At 53.0% G+C, this 22,640-nt stretch overlaps 1 protein-coding gene across 3 annotated transcripts in view; it reads right to left on the bottom strand.

Annotated features, from left to right (window-relative positions):
* The window catches only part of EPHB2 (EPH receptor B2), a 187,901-nt gene that overhangs the window by 118,105 nt on the left and 47,156 nt on the right, over positions 1–22,640 (bottom strand). For all 3 annotated transcript variants that reach the window (XM_081055028.1, XM_081055026.1, XM_081055027.1), the window contains exons 2-3: positions 7,746–7,810; positions 3,907–4,591 (exon numbers count right to left, since the gene is read on the bottom strand). In XM_081055028.1, coding sequence (XP_080911154.1) covers positions 3,907–4,591; positions 7,746–7,810 — 750 coding nt within the window. The remainder of the gene's footprint in view (positions 1–3,906; positions 4,592–7,745; positions 7,811–22,640) is intronic.

The raw sequence follows: 22,640 nt of genomic DNA on the forward strand, positions 1-22,640 counted from the left end.
CATCTTGTTCACTTCTGCTCTGCAGCACTGGCATGTACCTGGCTCACAGAAGGTAGTCAATAAGTACTTGTTAGAAGACTAGATGGCACACAGAGGGTACTCAATACACGCCCGTCGAATGGTTGATTGGCTTCTCCACCTGCCTGTGCCTTGCACACGGTAAGCACAAGGAAGCTGTTCCGAGTCAGTCAGTTTAGCTGTTAGTTTGTGAACCACTCAGTCCATTGGGAACTCCCACCTTTCATTAGCTACCACTGCTCAGCCCTGGGATGGCGGGCACTCCCCACAAGGACTCACCTACTCGCCATGTGCCAACAAGACTTGATCCAGCCTGTTTTCTCTCATTCGGATTAACAAAGCAATAGAGTTTTTTTTTCCCTATAAAAGTATGTTTCAATATTAAATAGATCTTTCTAAAACACACCCTCCCAGAGATTCTGCTAATGTCCCCTCGCACGCCTTAGGGTGATGCTCCCTGGGGTGGTGGTGGTGGTGGGGCTGAGCCTGTGGTCATCGTTTATCCAGCCAAGGATGTGTTATCACATCGTATGTCGGAGCTAATGGTCCTGTTACAGAAACATCAGGGCTGCTTGTTTAAAAATGCTGATTCTTGGCCCCACCTCAGAGCCACAGAACTAGACCGAGGGGAGAGGTTTATGCCAGACCCAGAAATCTGCATTTTGAAAAACGTCTCAGTGGACTCAGAGGCATAGTTAAGGCTGAGAATCCCTGAGCTCGAGGATGAGAAAGGACTTTGCCAACATCTCAGATGGGAACTGTAATCACCATTCCTACACATTCCTGGGCTGGCGGGGCCCGTGCCTGTGGGACTTGGGCTGGAGCAGCCCCACATCTGGGTGACTGAAGCACAGGCCCTCACAGCAGCTGGTGTCTGTTTGGCTCCCTGAGCTCATTAATCACACCCTAAGTGGCCTCTCCTCATACCCAGAGGCTGGCTGGGCCTGAGCCTTGGTAGAATGTAGGTGCAGGGGCAGAGTGGCATAGGAGGGAGCCAGGGCACCCTGCCCCAGCATTACCTCAAGCCCCCATTACGTACAAGAAGCTCAGACTTAAAGAAGCTGTCGGTGACAGGCAAACTTGACGACAGCCCCCAGAGCCCCCACCTCCTGGCGTTGACACCCAGTGTAGTTCCCTCCCCTGGAGTGTGAGCTGAATTTGGTGACTCACTTTTAATGAAGTGTATAAGACAGAAGTGATGAGATGTCAGTTCTGAGACAAGGTCATGAAAAGATCGTGGCTTCTGTCTTGGGTACTCTTCTCGCACTCACTCTTGGATTCTAGCTCTGGGGGAAGCCACTGTACATATGTGAGGCCCAAGTGGTGTGGGACTGATGGCTGCACACAACCACTGAGTGACCGTGGAAGCAGACCCCTCCCCAGTCAAGTCTTCAGATGAACCTGTCGCCCCGACCGGCATCCTGACTGCAAACCCAGGAGCAATACAGCCAGAGCGCCCACCTAAGTCCTACCTAGATTCCTGACCGTTCGAAACTGCGATAATAAATGTTTGTCATTTTAAGCTGCTAAGTGTCATGCAGCAATAGATAACCAATATACTTCCTCATCTGGCTGCCCTTCCAGCAACGGTCCTTCCTACATCCTTCCTTGAGCCCTCAGCCACAGCCATACCAGTTCCCCAGTCCCCCTAATGGGCCACTTTGATTCATGTCCCCAGGTCTTTTACCATGCAGATCCATCCTCCAGAAGGCCTGGGCCACCTAGTCAACATATCCCTCTCCCCAGATTCCCAGCTCCAATGTCACCTCCTCTGTGAAGCCTTCCCTCTTTTTCTGTGCTCCTGCAGCCTGAGCAGTTCCTATTAAAGGAAATCCAACACATTCCCTCCCTTGTTCATTTACAGTCTGTCTCTTCAACTAGACTGCAAGGTTCTGGAGGACAAGGCCACAGTCAGATTCTTCTGTCTCACCAGAGGCTCAGCACAAGGGCTGACACATAGCAGGCACAAGGTTTGCTGAGTGAACAAACAATGAGCACCGAGTAGCGGATTCTGCCCCCATGGCCTACATCTCCCAAGGCTGGCCACTTTCACACTCACGTGTAGAAACCCAGATCTGTTATCTCCCCCAAGAAACGGGCCTTTTCTTCCACCTTCCCTATTTCTTTTCCAGGACCATCACCTCCCTGCAAGCTGGAATTCCCTGTTCCCCTTGATTCTCCTCTCTCCTCCCTTTCCTGCCTGTCTTCATGTCTCATCTGATTCATGGTTAAACATTCCTTGACTCTGCTCCCCCCTTTCCCCAGCACTGTGGACGCCCAGCCCAGGCAGCCACCGTTTCTTCAGATCACTGCTTCCCCACAGGCTATTGCTCGGGTTTCTTGCAACCCCCCCCCCCCCATTTGTCCTCCCAGGGACCTTTCAAATGCTGCCCTGAGGGCGGGAGGGAGGAGCCACAGACATGGTGGATATGACAGCATTTATAAAGGTGAGGATCGCTGCAACACCCCAGGCTACACTTTCACTAGCTCTTCGGGTTTCCTAGACTAGGGTCCAAACTCTTAGCCTGGCATTCAGAGCACCAGGGTCTGATTCCAATGCAGAAGACAAGAGGCACAAGTAGGCTTCCAATCTCCTATACCACCACCATCACCATCACAACTCACATGGCAGAGTACCCACGCCAGGCTGGGCTTTATACACATCACCTCATCGTGTGCGCTTGCCAAGTCTTAAGTCGTTGAATCCTCACAACCACCCTATGAAAAGAGGGTTTTACACTCAGCCCAGGACAGACAGCTAATAACTGGCAGGACTAGGCTTTGAACCCAAGTCTGTCTATCTTCACAACCTTCTTACCATCATGCAGTACCTCTTAAAAACGTCTTATGTTTGCAACCCACCTTTGTGATTCTTTGCCATAATCAAACACCGCCTGTACTATTGTTTACTTAATATTTTTCCTTCAATTAAGTGGCACAGTAGTTCAGGAGGAGAGAGGGTTTGGAATCCCACTACCTGGGTATAAGACTCCTGGCTCCTCCACGGACTCTGTTTGGGAGGAAGTTTCTCTGAGCCTCAATTTCTTTAAATAAAGTGGCACTTTCCCTCATAGGGTTACTGTTAGGTTAAACGTTAGACATGTTAGGTGCTCAGCACACACTGGTGGTGGTCAGGAGGCCAGGCTCACAGTGGGACTGCTCTTCCCCATCTCTTTGCATTGAAAGTAACTACGTGACTTGCTTTACGGCCACTGAAATGTGCATAGGAGTGATGGGGGGGGGGCACTCCAGGCAGAAGCTTTTGAGCCAGTATACAGGCTGCCACACCTGCCCCTTGCTTCTGCCCTAGTGATTGTCACTTTCAAAACGGTGGTTCCTCCATCTGCTTGGCTCCCAGGAGGACTCCCAAGCTGACCCCTGATGGATAAGTAGCACTGAGTGAGAAATAAACTACTGTCTTGTCACTTCAGCATAGCCTGGCCTAGACTGACAATACAGCAAAAGCTCAATAAATGTTAACTTATAAACGTGATTTACTACGATTTACACGTTTTCTTAAGAAGGAAATGATATCACTTTTGTACATGAAGAAGTAAAGCACCACTTGCCATCGATAATATTCTCAAAATAATTGAAATGAGAAACACTTATCCTCAAATGACTAAAATCATTTCGCGACCCCCTGTGATACCTACACGTACCACCACCAAGAAGTACCTACCACCACCAAGAAGTACCGTTCAAATGCCTCCCTCTTAAGAAGCTGAACAACGGCTGTGGATTGGGAAAGCCTGGCCACAGACTGCCGCACGGTCAGCTCCAGGCCACTGCCCTTGCCAGCTTGACCTCCAAGCTGCCAGGCCCAAGTCTGCAGCCAATACCCATTCCATGCGCTTGCAGGGGCACCTGCCTCATGGTGGCCCTTACCTCGGCAGACGGTGCCATTCTCCACGGCCTCGAAGCCCGCTTTGCACATGCAGCGCCCAATGGGCACTAGCCACTCGCCGTCCCCGTTACAGTAGAGCTTGATGGGCACGTCCACCTCCTCAGCATTGGCGATGCAGCTGCCCCGGGCAGCCACCAGCGAGGTGCTCTCAGCCCCTGACAGCGTCTCCTGGAAGACGGCGCCATTCTGGATGATGCGGGGGCACTTGCGGTAGAAGACGCGCACAGCGATGAGGGACATGCAGCCGCCATAGTCCTGGAAGGCCAGGTAGAAGCCGCTGCGGGACACGGGCCCGAAGCTCCGCACCTCCGTGTTGATCTTCATGACCCGGCCACCCAGATCCACCTGGGAAAAGCTCTCGTCGGCCGCGATGGTGTCCACCTTCACCCACGGGTTCTCCATCCAGTTGGGGAAGGTCTTGGTGGCTGAGTCAAAGTCGGCCTCGTAGTAATAGAGGTTGAAGGTCTCCTTGCAGGAGCCGGGCACACTGGGGATGCTGCTACAGTCACGAACCGAGAACTTCATCTCCACGTGGATGCGGTGGGCGCCGCGGCGCCGGATGAACTTGGTCCGTAGCCAGTTGTTCTGGCTCGACTCAAACACATTGCACACCTGGTACGTTCGGATCGTGTTCATGTTCTCATCGTAGCCACTCACCTCTTCCCACTGTGGGAGAAATGCTAGTCAGGCAGGGGTTGGCAGGGGAATCAGCCCTGGGGAACGTGCTGTATGAGAGCGGAGACACAGACCCCCCTTAGGGAATCCTCCAGTCTGATGGCGTGGACAGGGCTCCTAGCATCAGGGGCCCCCTAGTCTAATGGGGGGGGGTACAGCTTCTACCTTAGAGACATTCCGCTCTGATGACAGAGACGTGATCTCCTGCCATCGGAGCACTCCCAAGTTGAGGGGGAGACATGGCCTCGGCCCTGAAGAATTCCCATCTACGACAGAGACATGCCAATTTAATGGGAAGGGCATACACCCTGCCCTCGGTATTCCCCTAGTCATATGGTGGAGGTGACCCTTATCCCCAAGGGTTCACTAATCTGATAAGGGAGCCATGGCCCCTGCTCCTGGGAAGCTTTCACCTGGGAGGGAACATAGGGAGAGGCCCACCTGAGGGACCTCCCTGCTGAGAGCAGACATAGCTTTGTGCTGGGGAACCAGTCTGAAAGGGTAGACAGCACTTCTGCCTGCTGTGAGCTGCCTGCCTGACTAGGGAGACACAATCTGTGCCCTTGGGGACTTCCAGTCTGACGGAAAAGCTCTTACCACTGTGACCAGGAAGACACGGCCCTTCCCCATGACCTAAGTGGCTAAGATGGTGCCTAGAGGCAAGTTTCTGCCCTTCCTGCCTGGGGCAGGTGCTTTGGCATCTTCTCTATACCCAGCTGAGAGTTCCCAAGCCTCACTGCTGGAGGGCGCAGGGCCGGGCCAGGGAAAGTTGGGAACAGCAGGGCACAGCGCACCTGTTCTCTCCTCACAGACCCTCACAGGCCAAGCCTACTCACATTGCTGAGTCTTTGTTCACACTTTCGTGCCCTCCTTTAGCACCCTCTAGTCTTTTCTGTAATCTTTCTGGAACCTCTCCCAGTGGGCTCTCCCTCTGGCTGCAGTGTTTATATTCATCGACTCTCCCGTGGGCCTCTGGGGGACAACCTGCCTGGGTGAGTGCCACACACTCACGGCCCTCTTGGTCTGGGCTCCCCAGTGGGACTGAGCTTGCTGAGGTTAGCTACTGTTCCCCTCCTTCTCCTGTGTCCCCCTTGGTGGTGCGCTGGCTTCCTCTGGAGTAGACCGCAAAAGGCTACTCTTATTATTATTGCCCAAATTATTATTGCCCAAAAGAGTTCCAACACAGAGCACTCCCTCCCACTCATGTGGGATCAGGGGCTGAGGGCTATAATAGGAATCCATTTCTTTGTCATGTTTATCACACATGGGGCATATGATTATAGCCATTTTACAGGTGAGGGAGTAGAGACCAGAGAAGTACGGCCCCTGGCATTTGACCCAGGTCACATAGACCCAGACACATTTATGTGCTTGCCCATATTGCCTTGAAACATGAAGACCCAACAGTGCCCCAGGAGTCCTGGGTTTTGTCCCAGCTCTGTTAACTTGATGTGTGGCCTTGGGCAAGTCCTTTCTCCTTTCTGGGCCTCTATTTCCCCAACTGCCAAATATAACTGTGATGGGGGTAGGAGAGTTGTCACCCTCAAGCAGGCATTCTTTGTCCTTCTGCCTCCCTCAGATTCTCTGAACTTTAGTTTCCTTATCTATGAAATGGTAATAATGATGTCTTCCAAGTCTGCACAGGTCAGAGGGGTAGCTGCTGGCCTGGCGGGGGGACGCTGCTGTGAAGGGCCAGTGTGTGGGGCCGGGGAAAGGCCTAGCTGGGGCCTGCTGGCCCAGCTTCTACTTCAATGGCAGCTCTGAAGCTCCTAACATTGCATTTAATTTTTTTTTTTTTTTGGTGGCACCATGTGACAAAGTCAGCCCCTTGTTACAACCACTGCTCTTCTTCAGAACTTAATTAGAGCACTTAATTAGAGCACTCTGCCTTTCTCCCCTCTCTCTAATTAACATGCGGAGGCCCTGCAGCCTAAACACCCCAAATAATTGCGTCCGGGGGCCCTGCAGCCCAGCCTGGCCTCATTACTGGCAGGGTGGGGCTGTGGGCCCTGCCGCCTTCGCAGATGGAAAATTGGTGACAAGAAAGAGCCACAGAAAGAGGCCTGACCCTGGGGCCCTGCCTATTGAGAACACAGGCCTTGTGGGGTTGGGGGGGGATACGCAGCTCCACAGGGCAACAGCTGAGTCCCAGCAGAGTTGCTGGGATGGGGAGAAGGGAAGGGATGGGCTGTGGAAGCCCAGAGTCCTCCCCAGAGACCGGGGCGATGAGGAGAGAATGATATGAAAACTGATGACGGTGACAATGACGATGGTGATAGTTATTATAGCTACTCGTTATCGGGAGCCCACTCTCTATACCAGGCACTGTGCTAGATACTTTGCAGGAAAACCTCACAAGTCCTTTGAGGAAGACATTATTATTACCGTTTCATAGATAAGGAAACTAAAGTTCAGAGATGTTAAGGAACTGGCCCTAAATCACACAGCTGGAAAGTGGCAGAATTGGGACAGAATTTCAGGAGTCTTGTCCCAAAGCCTACACAGAAGTGCTGGGCTGGTTGATGCAGGGTGAAAGTAATCTCAAATTGTACCTGATCTTGCCCTCAGGGAGCCCATAGACTACATGGGCTCAGATCACGGGACCCAAGGAAGTGGGAAGAGCTCAGGGAAGGGGAGCCTTGTGTTATGGGGACCTAGAAAGGGGGCCCAGAGGGCTCAGTAACAACCCTGGATACAAACCTAAGGCCTATCACTTACTAGCTGTAGGGCCCCTGGCAGGTGACTACAAGTCTCTGAGCCTCCGTTTCCTCACTTGTACAATGGAGATGATTCCTCCTCGTACAACAAGAGATGATGTGTGGAAAGTTGCCTGATACAGTATCGGACACACACTGGATGACCAGTGAGAGTTCACTTTCCTGTCTGTAAAATGGGGTAGTACAAGTACCTACTTGTGAGCCTCACCCTGAGGATTCCATGGGCTAGCTGACTGCGTCCAGCATGTTGTCATGGTAACTGGCGCTCCATCAGTGATAGGGGACTAGGTGGGTGGAGCAATGGGCTGCTTAGCCCTAGGCCCTGAGGGAGGGAAAGGGGCTGGAATGTGAGGAGGGGCATCCAGACCCTGCAGCAGAACCCTGGGTATCCTGGGGGAGGAGGCAGGATTTGTGGACCACTGACTCACCCCTGATGGAGGATGGACAATCCAGCCCAGCTCTGCCGTTGCTGTGGTTGAGTCCATCAGCGTTTCTGTGGAAAGAGCAAAGGGTCAGCATCCACCGGTATACCCAGCATTGTCAATCATCCCAAGGTCCCATCCCTCCAGGGCCTTCTTTACAGCACCTACTTCCATTGCTCCAAACAATCTTCTGGCTCTAATCCTATAGGCTACCCTCCCTTTAGTCCTTTCTTCTCACTCTATAATCCCACCCACTCTCACGCTCTAGCCAATGGTCTGATTCTACTCCTCCAAGCTCCACCCCTTAAGGCTCAACTCCAGTTCTTCTACCCATGGTCATGCCCCTCTCAGCCAATCACGTCCCACCAACCTAGGTATTGGCCTTTCCCTCCTTTACTGGCAGGGAAGGGTGGTCCTAAACTGGGGTCTCCTGGATGGGCTTCAGAGAGTCCGCTTGGAAACCTCGAAGTTTTATTTGAAACTTAGGGTTCTGTTTGCTTTTCAGCTTGCATCAAATTCTCAAAAACTAGAACAAGTGCCTTAGAGGAGCTATCCTTCCATCCCAGCTGAGCTCTATCTGTTACCCCACCTTGGCCCTCTGGTCCACACCTCCTGTCAGGAATATCCTCTCCCCTTCTCCAGAAACCTGGAGTCCTTCATTGTGTCCCCATCCCTGGGCCCCCCTCTTTCAGAGCTTTGTCAACTCTGCCCCTCGGATAGGGCCCTGGGGGTAAAGGGGTATTCTGGGTGAGCACTGTGCCGAGCGGGGCCAGTTCATCACCTGCCCTCTGTGGCTTTAGGAGACTCAGCTTCTGCACCAGCCAGAACCCCACTTGCCTCCCCTCTTTCCAGTAGCTGGAGGGAAGACATCACAAAGCCTATGATGAAGGAGACGCACACAGCAAGGGAGGTCCCCATGAATCCCTGATCAGACTCAGGATCCATCCCCTCTACCTCTTCCCTGCCACACGGGCTTCTAAACACTTTTCAAACTGAACTGTAATGCACTGAGCAGATTCAAATGGGCCCCCTCAAGCATTCATTCAACAAACATCGCCTGATGCCTATTCTGTACCAGGAACTGCTGGGCACCCTGGCGAGGAAACAACGACCAGGAAGATCCTATTACGGAACAGATCATAGTCTGGTAGAGGAAATGAGGTGTGAATCCAACTAGCTATGAGAGAGTAGGTGGAGAGGCCTAGAAGGTCACAACTGGACTTTCAGTGAGGGTGGGTGAGAGGCATGCTCACTGTCAGGCTCCCATTCTGTGCCCAGGGCAGACATCACCAATCAATCCCCACACTCTGTGGCTGCACAATGCTGCTCACCATGGTGCTCCAGGAAACTAACACCCACCATTTCAGATGTTACCCCTGCTCCAGCCTAGCCACCTCATTTTGGACATAGGACTACAGAGGCACAGAGAAGGGAAAGAGACTTCTAAGAATCACACAGGAGTTGGTGGCAGAGTGGGAGTTGCAGGCCTCCTGCCTCCTACCCTGTAAACTTCTAGACACTTAGTTTGATGGCCTGGATGAACTAGAGTAAGGAGAGTGGGGGCAGGGTGCTCAGTGTCCAGGCTGCTGTGAAGGTCGAAATGGGAGTAACAAAATCTTGAACTAGGTAGGGCTGGGGTGGTGGGGATGGAGGGCCAGGATGAGAGGAAGCACGTAGCCAGAGGTGGCCCCAGTCAGACCAGCAAACTGACAAGAGAGGATGCAGTAGTGTCCCCATGACAGCCTGGGGCTTATGTTTTCGGTCACTGTGTCCCTTTGCATTGGGGGCTGGTGAAGGGAGTGGGGGGATGCCAGGGACGGTGGAGTCCAGTGCCAAGGGCGTCTTTTTGATGGCAAATTAGAGGGAAGTTCTATTGTGTTGCTTTGGAGCTGAAAAAAGGGTTCCTTTTCACACTCCGAATGCTACAGATTTTTCTTCCTGGAGAGAACAAGGGCTGAACTTTTAACCTGTTTTCTCTCATCGGCCTCAGCCAGAGACGCGCCAAGCCGGGCTCTCTGCCTGGGCCCGAGGAACAGCTGCTGGGAACTGTGTCGAATAGGGAGAGGAGAGACTCTACTTGGGAGGAGAACGGGGTCGGGTGCAAGCCCGCCAAGCAGGTGGCCCCACCCCTTAGCTGGATTCCTGGGCTGACCCAGAGGCCAAGCCCTGGAGGATTCCTTGGCCCAGAGGAGGGGCTGTGAACTGACATCCTCATTGTATGGGTGGAAACTCAGGCCCAGGGAGGGCAAATGACTTGCCAAAAGTCATACACTAAAAGCTGGTGCTCAAACCCTTGACTCCCAAGGAACGCAGGCCAGCGGCTCCCACTGCCTGCTCTGCCTCCTACCACATCTGGAACAAGCCAGGGGAGGGTCTGGAAGTCAAGGGCTGACTGATTCACACTCGGGAACGGGCTAAGGAGTGTGAAGTCTGCAGATCCTCTGGGAGGATGCCAGGAAGGCAGGTGCCGCCTGTGCTCTCTTCTCACCTTGCCAGTCCTGGGCTTCTCCTGGATGCCCACCTCTGTAAAAGCTATTACCCCTTGGGGCTGTAGCAAGAGGAAATACATGGGTGCACTCCCCACAACTTCCTCTTGGCCTTTGCTTTTCAACGTGGACACCTCTCTCCACCCTCTGAAAAAACGGCAGGTGAAGCAGAGCAAATAAACTAGGGATTGGGAGGTTGAGAGAGACTTTGATTCTAATACCCTGTTACCCACTGGGTTTGGAATCTGGGACTTATAACCTTTCTAAGCCTCAGTTGCCTCACCTGGAGAAAAGCCATGATACCTTCTGAGTGGACAGGAGGAAAAGTGACAGGAAGTGTATTAGCTTGGAGTTCAGCACAGAGCAGATCCTCAATAAGCGGCAGCTATTCTTTCATAATTGAGTGTGGTACTTTTTGGCTGACCAGTGCCGGCACACACACCATTTCCTCTGGACTCATTAGCTGGCCCCTGAAAGTGAAGGCGGGTCCAAGAGGCTCTAGCTTGGGCTACTTGCCCCCTTACGCCCCAATTCCTGCCTCTCGCCCGCCACACCCCAGACCTCACTTGCCAACATCTGACAAACATCAGTCTCTCATCCGATGGCTGCAGCCCCTGAGGAGCCCTTCCCAGTCTGTCTGATGTACTTTCCTGGGATGTCCTGAGTCTCCTCTTAGTTCCTCTCAAACCAAGCACAAAAGTCAAACTCAGTTTCCCAGGGAATGGAGTTAGTAATTCTTGTCTCAGGAACCTGGGTGGGTTCAGGAAGCCAAGCCCTATTTTCACCCGCAGCACTCCTTCCCTTTCTCCCATAACACCCCAGATATCTCCCCTCTAATCCCAAAAATCAACAAAAGGAGAGAACTCATGTCCAGTAAGATCCTATTATGAGCTAGAGACCCTCAACAACATTCTTATACCCATGCCAAGAGATAGTTGATGCTGTCCCATTTCACAGATGGAAAAACTGAGGCTTCCAAGGGCTCAGGAACTCACCCAAGGTCACACATCTATTCCATTCACAAGCTGTGTTCCAGTTGCAGACTATGTGGGGTTCTCTCACCCCTGTACCTCACACCTCACACATACTGTTCCCTCTGATCTCCTTCTCTTCCTCCAACCTTCTTTGCCCACTCTAAATCTCCTCATCCGCGAAGTCTTAACTCATGTCATCTCCTCTGGAAAGTCCTCCTGAATCCACACCACCTCATAGCTCTGTCCTAGCACTTGCAGATATCCTGGGTGGGAACCACTGCTGTGGGCCAGGTTCTTCCAATGGTCTACAGTTCCCTGAAGGGTGGGTGCCAGGTCCTGGTTCTGAGCTAGTGTTCAGCTCCCTCAGGGCAGCATTCATGACTTCCGCCATTTCCACCTATAACCTGCACTTATTTAGCTACAATTTTTCTTCCAGTTGACTCTTTTTTTTTCTTAAGTGCATTTTAAAGAGGAAAAAGTAATCATTATCAAAAATGGAAAACCATCTCCTTGCCATAAAAAGGAGAGTAAACACAAGATTATTACAATTAAAAATGTCTGCAAACTACCTAACATCATTTCACTTCCCACACTTTGGGGACCACTAGTCTCCATCAAACTGCCTCTGAGGTGCTGGGAATGTCCGTCCCCATCACCATCCCCAAGGTGACAATGACAATTCCTCATGCAGGGGAAGCTGTTTTCACTGTACACAGATAATTAATCACAACACATGTGACAAAGACTGCAATGTGGATATGCATGGGGTACTGGGGGTTATAGGAACTGGGTGTCAAAGGCGAAGAAAATGACCCATTGAGGGACGGCTTCCTGGAGGAAGTGACACGGAATGGAGGCTTGAAGAATGAGTTAGAAGGAAGTCAGTGAGGAGAGGCTCAGTGGGAAAGGCATGGTAGGCAGAGGGAACAGCAGAGGCAGAGGCAAGGTGAGCAACAGATGGTTTGTGGGAGTTAATGGTGGAGGAAGGGTGGGGCAGGGAGTGGTGAGAGCTGAGGGTGGAGCCTGGAAAGGTGGAGCGGGGACTGCTCAGAAGGTCAGCAGCTCTCCTAGGCCCCCTTGCTGGACCACGTTCACCTGCCCACAGCCTTTTCAGCCTCCCCAGTCCCACTGGACCCCTACCTTGCCTAACACCACCCTTTCACTTGCCTCTGGGCACTCCAACCCTGGCTAGCCCTTTGGAAATGTCCAGTTCCCAAGCCCTGGATACTCTAAGAGATCGTTTAAAAAAAAAAATCCCCTTGGGTAGATGAGGAAACTGAGGCTGTGTGGACAGCTTCTTAGTATCCTGGTGAAAGCTGGAACCAGGGCCTCCCGCCACCAGCCCAGAATGCTTTCCTCAGTGGGAAAACAGGGTTTGGGCCATGGGAGCAGCTTTGGCCCTTGTCCTACTGTACCCGCACCCCCTCTCCTTCCTGGAGACTGCACAGAAGAAAGCAATCAGGAGGCCCTGATTGCACAGGCTGGGGAGGCCCCTAGGCCCCTCCGGCTATGTGTGAACGAGCAGTGTGCATTTCAGAAATATTTGAGCTAAAAGGGGAGACACACTGAAGTCGTTAGTGTTGGGCCCAACAGGAGGGTGGCTGCGCGGGGCCCGGACAGGCACTACCACCACCCGGTTTTCAGGCTGGAGGGGCTGGTCTCCCTCTGCTCCATGATCCGACCCTGGTCAGCTCTGTCTGACCCCCTCTTGGGCCATAATTCTCTAGGGCCACAGACATTGTTTGCACTAAAGACAGTATGTGAGCGTTCCACAGACGTGAGGAAGAACTTTCATTAAGTACCTATTGGGTGCCAGCCATTGAGCTGGGCATCGTTTCACACTCATGACAACCTGGAGGGTACCCGTTAGTAACCTCATTTTATAGGTGAGGAAACTGAGGTCAGAGAAGTGAAGCAACCTATACAAGGGCACACAGGCAGGGCTAGGATTTATACCCACATTTGTCTCATTCTACATCTGTGTTGTTTTTAAGAGGCCATAACTATAGACTTAAAAAAAATACAAAACAAAACAAAAAAAATTATTGAGGCTGTTTGTATGTTTATTCTCTCCCTCTGTGTGGGCTTGTGTGAGGACAGGAAAGAAAAGAGGGAAGGGAAGCAGGAGAGTAGGGTACAGACTGTCCAGGCTAGAACCTTGGCTTTGACACTCTCTAGTGTGTGACTGCAGGCAAGCCTATACTCCTCTCTGGGCCTCAGTTTTCCTATCTGTAAAATGGGTCATTTGAGAATTAAGTGACATCCTATATGTGAGTCCTGCTGATGTGACATCTCCCAGGGCCCTCATTTGGGGGGAGGGGCTCTGACTTGTTCACCACTGTATCCCCAGCACTTGAGAACTGGTTCTGGCACATAGCAGATGTAGTCACAGGATAAAGTCCTAGCTCCGCAACAGTGCATTCAAGGACCTTGTTGACTGGGCCAGCCAATCACCTTCCAGCGGCACACTCCCATGTCCCTAGTGTCCAGGCATCCTGCATCTCCTTCCGGTTGCAGAAGGCACTTTGGGCCTTGGTGACTTGACTATTCCAGAGTTTTCCCCCTGGAATGCCTGGTCCTTCCCGCTTTGTTAGCCTGGCTAACTTCTCTTCCAAAACTTAGCTCAAAGGCTCTTTCTTCCTGGCAGCTGTCCCTGAATTCTCCTGGGTTAAGTAACAAGATCACGGTCATTCAGTGAATGTCTACTCTACCTAACATGTGCCAGACCCTATGCTGGGTGCTGGGGATGTAGAAACAGATCAGCAGGTCCTTCCCTCAAGGAGCGTCCAAACTCGTGCCCGACACATGTACTGTCTACAGGGAGAGGCAGAGTGAAACGACTGGTCCACGCTGCTGGCAGCCAGGAAACCCAAAGGAAGAAAGGATTGGCTCTGACCAGGGAATTAGCAAAGGCACCTCAGAGGAGGTGGCATTTGAGCTGGGAGAAGAGGGGAAGGGTACGCCACAGGGCACAGAAGAATCAAAGGCACAGAGGCATGAAACTCCAGGGGCAGTTTGGGTAACAGGAAAATGTGACGACTGGTTCTCAATGGTGGGCTCTGGGCAAGGGTTTAGCATTCATTATCTTATTTCACTGAAATTATTTGCAAAGTAGGTACTTTACTGTCTCCCTTTCCAGATGGAAAATGAAAGTTAGGAGATGTTGTTCAAGGTTCCCATGTCCAGGAAGTGGTGGAGCTGCGTCTGCCTCACATCAAAGCTCGTGTTCGTAATCACTGCACCATGCTGAAATTTCTGCCCCTTGAGGTGGGAGCAAAACGCCTCATGAAGTGATATGGTAGCTCTGGATGGGGCAAGAATATGTAGGGCCTTGGATGTGGGGCTAAGGGTTTTGGATCTTGCCCCACAGGCAATAGGGAGCTGTGCAGGATTCCTGCGGAGGGTTGTGATGTGGACAAACACCTAGTAGCTGTTCCCTGGGGTCTCTGCTCCAGACTGGCCCGAAGCCCACAGCCCAGGCAGCAAATCAGCTTGGCGTGTAACCCAAGCAGCAGATGCCACTCTGGACCCTTCCCAGCAGCTCCGGTTGCTCCCTGTCTAGAGCTAAAGGGGCTGAGGTGACTCAAACAAAAGCCTGTCGACCATATCACAGCCTGGTGAGATGCCAGCCACAGCCTGGAGGCCAGGCCCAGGCTATCTATCGATGGCTGGGAGTGGGAGCATATTTCCCAAGGTTCAAATTAGAAATTCCAAGAGGAGGCAACAGTCAGGAATCAGGAGATAAAGTTCGAGGCCATTAATAAGCTGGGTGACTTGGAAGAGTCACTTCCCCTTGCTGAGCCTCAGTTTCCTTATCTGTAAAATGGGGGTCACAAAGTCCTTCCTCTGTGTACCTCCCAGGGTTACCCTGAGGATCCAAGCAGGCATTGGAAGCCGAGGGTTTTTATAACATGCAAACCAACACTCATGGGGCCAACGGTGGGCAGGCACTTCATCAACATTGTCTCATGGACATCACTGACTGAGCAACCTCATGGGAAAACTGAGTCTCGGAGAGATCAAGGACTCTCCCAAGGTCACAAGGCTAGAAAGGGGCAGGGCAGGATCTGATCCCTTTGGTCTGAGCCCGGAAACCACTAGGCGATGCTGCCTCACAAAAGGGAGGGAAAATATCACAGCCTTCATGTCTCATGCTCTTGGTGCCAAGCTAAGCTAACCACACATCCTGCAAGGCTGGCACTGCTATCCCCGTTGTACAGATGAGGAAACTGAGTCCAGGGAGGCTAAGGGGCCTGACCCAAATCACACAACCAGAAAGAAGCAGTACTCATATTTGAACCCAGCTCGGCCTGACTGGGTTGAGGGAGGCCTCTCCTCTGAAAACCAGAGGAGGATCGCTGCCTGAGAGGGCCTCAGGGTCACTGTCCCAAAGCAAGTGGGCGGCGGGGGTAAAGGGGGTGTGGCGGTGGCTGGCGGCGCAGCCGAAAATCCCTGGGCAGCCCTGGGAAGGCTGCGGATGTGCTAAGGTGAAACCTGCCAACAGGCAGCACGTTGTTTTTCCAGCTCAGGCCCCCTGCTCCGCCCTCAGGCTCACGGAAAGGGGACGCAACTAATGTAAAATCCTTCTGCCTGAGAACTCATACACATACCCCTCCTTGTCCTCCTGCCGCTTGGAGGTTTGGAGACCCTCCTCTGCCTCGGTTGCCTGCCTGGAGCCGGCTCTTGTTTTCTCAGGCCCGGGCGGAGGAGTCCCCGCGACGCCGGCTCCTCCGCTCTGTCCCCCGCCTGCCCGCCGCTGGCCTGGGCATCTGCCAGCGCCGGCCGCCCAGCTGAAACCCAATCCTCCGGGCCAGCCCGGCTGCTTGCTAACAGCGGGCTGCATTGTGCGGCCGGGGCTTCAGGAGAGTTTGGATTCGCTGCTTGGGGACCCACTTAACCTCCGCAAAGGACAGGATGATGGATGGGGGTCTGGGAAGGGGTTGCTGGGGGTGGGGTGGACGGTAAATGAACACCAGGGCTTACTGGGGAAGGGAAAGAAGGGAGGGAGGGCAGGGAACAGCCCTCTACACATAAGAGCTCCGTTAGTCTTCACAACAAGCCTGAGGGGTGCCTGTTACCGGTCCCATTTTATACATAAGGAAATTGAAGCTCCGAGGGGTTAAGAAACCTGCCCAACATCACACAGCTAGTAAGCAGCAGATCCAGGAGTTTAATCAGGTATGCTTTTAACCACTCAGCTAGTGGCCTCTTTCTTTCTCACTTTATTTTTAACTGTCCTGTTGCATGCAGGTTTAATAAGTCACCTCAAATCCTTTTGGAGGTGTGTGGGTGTAAATTACAAATCAATAAGACACAGGCCACTGTAAATCCAAGCCAGGGTCTGCCAGGTTGGAGTCAATTAGCAAGCCTGCTGCAGGACCTGCTGGGACTGGATCTATTTGCCTAATTGGCACGGTTTCTCCCAGTGAAGGACAATTAACTCAAATCCCAGAATCCAGACCACCCCTCTGCTTCTGGGCAAGATGTCAGGCATTAAGCCACATGAGATTTTACTGTTCATTCATTCACTATTGACCCACACATCCACCCATCCATCTATCTTTCCACTTATTCAATCCTTGCAATCATCCATAAACTATTTTGCCATCTACCCACCCACCCACCTGCCTAGTTACGCACCTGCACACCTATCTATTCACTTTTCCTTCCTTCCTTCCTTCCTTCCTTCCTTCCTTCCTTCCTTCCTTCCTTCCTTCCTTCCTTCCTTCCTTCCATCCATACACTTACCCAACAATCCACCCACCCATCCATCTATCCACCTACCTACCCATTCTCACACTCATCCATCCATTGAACCACCCAATCCAAGCAACTATTTATGAAATCACTTTGGCTTCTTGCCATCCACTCACTCATTTGCCCACCCACCCATCCATCTATCTGTCTATCCGTCTACCCTCTCACCCCGCCCATCTGTCCATCATTCCACTCGCCCAATAATGAACCACCCATTTGCCATCCCATGCATCGCGCATCCCACTTAGATATCCATCCACCCATCCATCCACCCATCCATCCATCTTCCTGCTGAAACAACCTTCCTCCCTCTTCCTTTCTTTCTTTTCATTCGTCTCTCCACTGATCATTCATTTACCTGTCCATCCTCTCACACCACTCATACATCTAAAAATCTGCTACCTTTCTATCTACTCCTCCCATCCAGCCAGCCTGCATTTATCAAACACCTACTATGCGCTAGGCCCATGCTAGGTACCAGAGAATCAAACATAGACACTGTCACTGACTTAAAAATGTGCGGATTTAGGACAAACTCTAAACCCTAAATGGCTCCCACCCCCAGTTCCCAAGGATTTTCCCGGTTCTACATTCTACCCTTGGATTTGGCCCCTTACTCAGGCTGGCATCCCGGGGACTGTCCTGCTGCCTCTGAATCTGGTTTCTCTCTTACTCCAGATAACTCATTTCCCCAGGGCCCCCCTTGGCCTGTAGACCTGGCTCCCCATCATATAAAGAATGGATATGGCTGAGGCCCATCCTATCCCACAGAGGACCTAGTGAATGAGAACTTGAGCCCAGATTCAGCCTCACCCCCACTGTGATCCTGTTGCAGAGTCTGGAAGGGGGATACCAGGCATAAATAGACATAACTCCACAGCAAAGGAAGGACCCAAACCCTGTCTGGGAGTCAAAGGAGGCTTCCCAAATGAATGACACCTGGCCTGAACCCCAAATATTGAGTAGGAGACAGCCAGGCTGAAAGAAGAGAGCGGGGAAGAACTGTGAGAAGGAGAAAGGGTGTTCTAGGCAGAAGGAATAGCCTGTGCAAAGGCTGGGAGGGGAGAAGCACAGCCCCTGCAGGGAGCTGCCGAAGGGAGAAGGAAGGCCAAAGAGAAAGAGAATTCCAGACACTGCAAAGAACCTCGAATGCCCGACTGAAGGGCTAAGACCATCCCAAGGGCAGCAGGGGGCCATCGAAGGGGGGCTTGACTCAGCTGTCATTGCATTCTCTCATGCAACTGATCCATTTTATAGACGAATAAATTGCAGCCTAGGGATCAGAGAGGTGCACAGGGCTGCCCCAGGCCACAGAGCTGATCAGGAGCAAATGATAGATTCCACCCCAGGTCTGATGGCTCCAAAGCCCTCACTCATTTTGAGAGCAGCTGCTGCCTCAGAGGACCTATTTCCTAAATGCCTCCATCCCTCCGATGTTAACGCTCCCCTCCAGCTCTGGCTCTGTGGCTCTTGGTGGCGTGGGTGCAGTGACAGAACCCCCAGGGCACATCTCTGCTCAGTGTGTCTCTGCCTGCTCTCTCTCACTCCCTGGGCTCACTTGCCAACTACGCCTGGCATCTCAGGCGGTTAAGCAGACACAGCTCTGCTGGGGCGTTTTCTCATGTGTCCATGTTTCACAGGAGAGTCGCCCAGCAATTTCCCATCGTCTTCAGAACAGAGCCTCCATGCCTTCATCATCAGCGTCGGCTCGTTCCCCACTGCCCCTGACACCCAAGAGGCGACACAGACAAAGAGCCAGGCCCGAGAGCTTTCGGTATGAGCGGCTGGTGCTCGTGACATAGGTGGGCATGGAAGGGTTAAGACAGCAGGAGGGCCTGAGAAGAAACAGGACTGACATCAGGGGACTTTTAGGGCGGAGAAGACACTGGGGGAGAGGCCCCTTGAGCCAACTGCAGGAGATTGGCCAGGAGGTAAGGGACCCCCTCCCCAGCATCTCCATCATCATGGTGACTGTTTTGAGTACCTCCTTTATGCCAGGCACTGTGCCAGGTAATGGACATCCAGGATCACGTCTGAGTTCATCTAAGCCTCCTCCAACCCTTCAATGGGTGCATCACTGTCCCCATTTTGCAGATAAACAAACTGAGGCTCCGTGAGGACAAGTTAGTGGGCCAAGATCCCCTGCAAGTTGGTGGGGAAGGCAGACTTCAATTTCTGGGCTCTGACCACCAAGGAGGCTTTTGGGAGTCCACATTCTCAGGTGAGGTCTAGAGCAGGTGGTGGGGTCAGGAAGGGCTCAGGCGGTGGGGGCTTCTAAACCTGAGATCAGGCAGTAGGCAGGATCTGATCTGAATGGGGGAGGCTGGCACCAGGGAGGAGGAATGGGCAGGGAACAAGGCCACCTGATGCCCAGTCCAGTGCTGTTCCACCACAACCGGTGGGTGCCCTGGCACCCGGAGGAGTGGCAGGAAGAGGGCACGGCCTGCTCCAGGAGGTACACGGAGTGAGCCGTGATAGTCACTTCACCTGCAATAAGCTTTTTGGGCTTCAGGTGGGGGATGGTGGCAGAGACTTCTCACCTGAGCAAGTTATGGAAGGCTTCCAAGGGGAAGTCGGCCACCGTCCTGGGAGGGCAGGGCTTTTCTTCTTCATCTGTGACCTTACAGGCCTCCAGGCCAGTGCTGCCCTGGGATACTGACCAGGTGCTGATGGGCCAGGCAGACATGCTTCCATCACCTGAGGGGACCATCCAGACCAGTCTGACAGACAAGGTCTCTGACGCTACTTCACGGCACCTCCTTCCACCCCTCGGGGCCAGTCAGCTCCCTGTCAGCCCACACCTTCTTGTCTCCCAGTGCTGAGACTTGGCGTTTGGCCCTAGTCCTGACTGGAACTCCTCTCTCAAAAGATGGGGGCATGGAGGGCAAGCAGACCAGCAGGAGCGAGGCCCAGGGCTGGAAAGAGGAGTTCCTTAAATGTGCTAGACTCTCCTTTTGCCTCCTTCACCTGCCCAAGCTGCTTTCTCCATCCAAGATGCACACCTTCTTTACCAGGAAAATTCCTCTTTACCCTTTGAGACTTAGCTCAGGCCCCTCTTCTTCAGGAAGCCTTCCCTGACCACCACCCTCTTTCCCCAGCTTGGGTTAGATGCCCCTTCTCTGGGCCACTCCTCTGCAGAGTATGTCTGATGCCCTTTGCTAGCCTGGTGTTCGGACGGGGGCATGGGTCTTGCAATGCTGGTGGCTGAGTGGAACGTGGTGGCTTCTGGAAGCCAGTAAGACCAGGAGACAGCCCCTGCCCCCAGGCACAGGAAAGGTCATGTCAGACGGTGAGCAGGTGGCCTGTGCCAAGCCCACAAACACACTGGGCCAGGCCAGGCCTGCCTCAGAGCTGAGCCAGGAGCAGCCTTCCCAAGCTGCTGGCCATGCCACTTAGCTTGTCCACCTGGGAGACCACAGGACCACTGGCCACAGTCAGGCCCAGCTCCCTGCCCTGCCTGATCAGCCCTCAACTCCCCAGGCCCACACTGGAACTCCTCCTTACCAGGAATTTTGTGGGGGTGGTGGCAGCAGCAGCTGCCTGGGGTGGCCCCAGCAGACCCACTGACTCTGGGATCAGGCTCAGGAATTCCTGCTCTAATGGAGAAATTGGATCTGGAACCTTAAGCCTCTCATCATGCTGGCACGCACCCCACTGGGATGGGCTGACTCCCTCACAGGGTTAAGATGTGTGGTCCTGTCCCTTCATTCTGATTGGTGCTCCTGGTTCCTTTCCTGCGGGCCCTGTCCTCCCCACACCCACCCCAGACCTGCAGCCTCAGTGACTTCATCTGGGAAATGGGGGCCCCAAACAAGCCTTACAGGTATGGATGCGAAGCTCTCAGCACCAGGCCTGGCACAGTCAGCTTAGCTCGGGTGAGGTTACTACCACAATTTTTATCACTCCTCATTATCTGGAGACCAATGGGACTGAGAACACCCTCAGAGAAACCTCTGGGGTGGGGTGGGATGTGCAGCTGCATTTAAACTGGACTGGTAATCATAATCCTGACTATGAGTACCTACTATGTGCCAGGCACTGTGCCAGCTGCTTTTCACAGGTGATGCCATCTGTTCCCCATTTAACAGATGAGGAAACTGAGGCTCAGAGAAGGGCAGTGACTTGCCTGGGGTCACCAGGGAGTTGGTGGCAGCACTGGGATTCTGAGCGCCATCTGGGGCTTCCCGCTGCCTCCCATCGAAGCTCAGAAAATCCCTCATGCTGGGCCTGGCAGGGAGCATTAACTTGGCCTTATTTAAAGTTGCAATTATCTGTCCCATTTCCCGCTGGTTACAACTGAGCTCTCTGGGGAGGCGCGAAGACCCTGATGGAGGCTTCCACGAACAGGGAGTTTTTAAGGACTTTTTCCTGAGCCTGTGACTGAATGAACACAGAGGACGTGCTCTCTCTCCATATCTGAGCCTCTCACTCTTCTGCCCCTGCCCCAAGGAGCTGATGGGGCCAGCATGACGGCTGGGAGGGGCTTTTCCAGGGTGGGCAGACTACTGTCAGTCCTGCAGGAGCTGTGAAGGGGTCACACCGGGGGCTGAGGCGTGAAAATAGTGCCCAATGTGGAGATGGGAAGACTGAGGAAGCCTGGAGTTTGGTCCAAGATCCCATGGTGAGGCCGCATTGTGTGGGGCCTAAAATTCAGTGACACAGATGTAAAGATGGTTCCCCAAAAGCTCTTTGAGATGGAAAGACGGAACTGGGGAAGGGCCCAGGGGATCGAGCAGAGAGTAACAGTGCCCAGAGGAGTGCAACACAGTCCAATTCTATAGACAAAAAGCCTCAGAAAGGAAGGTGTAGATCAAGGCTGTGTGTCGGCCACTCAGTGGTGTGGCCAGAATTAGTGCCCCGATTGACTGGCTCCCAGTACCCCACTTCCCACTGGGACACACAATTCTTCAGGCATACACCCATTCCCCTTTCCCCCAAGCAGTCCTCAACACCTTGTCCATCTCCTCCCCTCCAATTACAATACATTCCCTCGCTGAGCACCTACTGTGCGCCCACCACGGCCACAGCCCCTGCCTGGAGGAACCCACAGACTGGCAAGAACGACACCTGAGCGAGCAGTTCTGGTTCCCGCTGTGGGAGCCAGGAGCATACGCTGGGCGGTGGGACGAGAGGGGCAGGAGAGCAGGAGGCTGGCGCGGGAACCCGGGTCTGGGGTCCAAATGCCAGGGAAGCAGCGGATCCTGTGGCATACCCCAGGGAGCTGAGAGTGTGGGCTCAGCAGTCAGATCTCCATGTGAACCTCACTTCCTAACCCGGTGACCTCAGGCAAGCCACTTCCTTCCCTTTCTGAGCTGTGGAATGGGAATTACATTAGTACTCGCCTTGCCGGTGGCTGTGACAATGAGGTCATGCATGGAAAGCGCTCAGCCCAGTGCGTGGCTATAGTAAGTGCCCGGTAAAATATTGGCTGTCGTTACTGGAACTGAGATTTCTACACAACTTGGCACAAAGCAGTCACTCAATAAATGGGAGTTATGGTAATGTGATTAGCATCGACATTAGCTAGGCCCCTCTGCTCTAGGAGAAGGCAGACACTGGCTTTCTTATTTATTGTAGCCAGAACAGAGTTCCCCACAAAGATGTCCACATCCTAATCCCCACAACCTGTCACCTTACATAGTGAGAGGGACTTTGCAAATGAGATTAAGGTAAGGATTTTGAGA

This window comes from Rhinolophus hipposideros (assembly GCF_964194185.1).
Source record: "Rhinolophus hipposideros genome assembly, chromosome: 8".
NCBI classification, from domain to species: Eukaryota; Metazoa; Chordata; class Mammalia; order Chiroptera; family Rhinolophidae; genus Rhinolophus; species Rhinolophus hipposideros.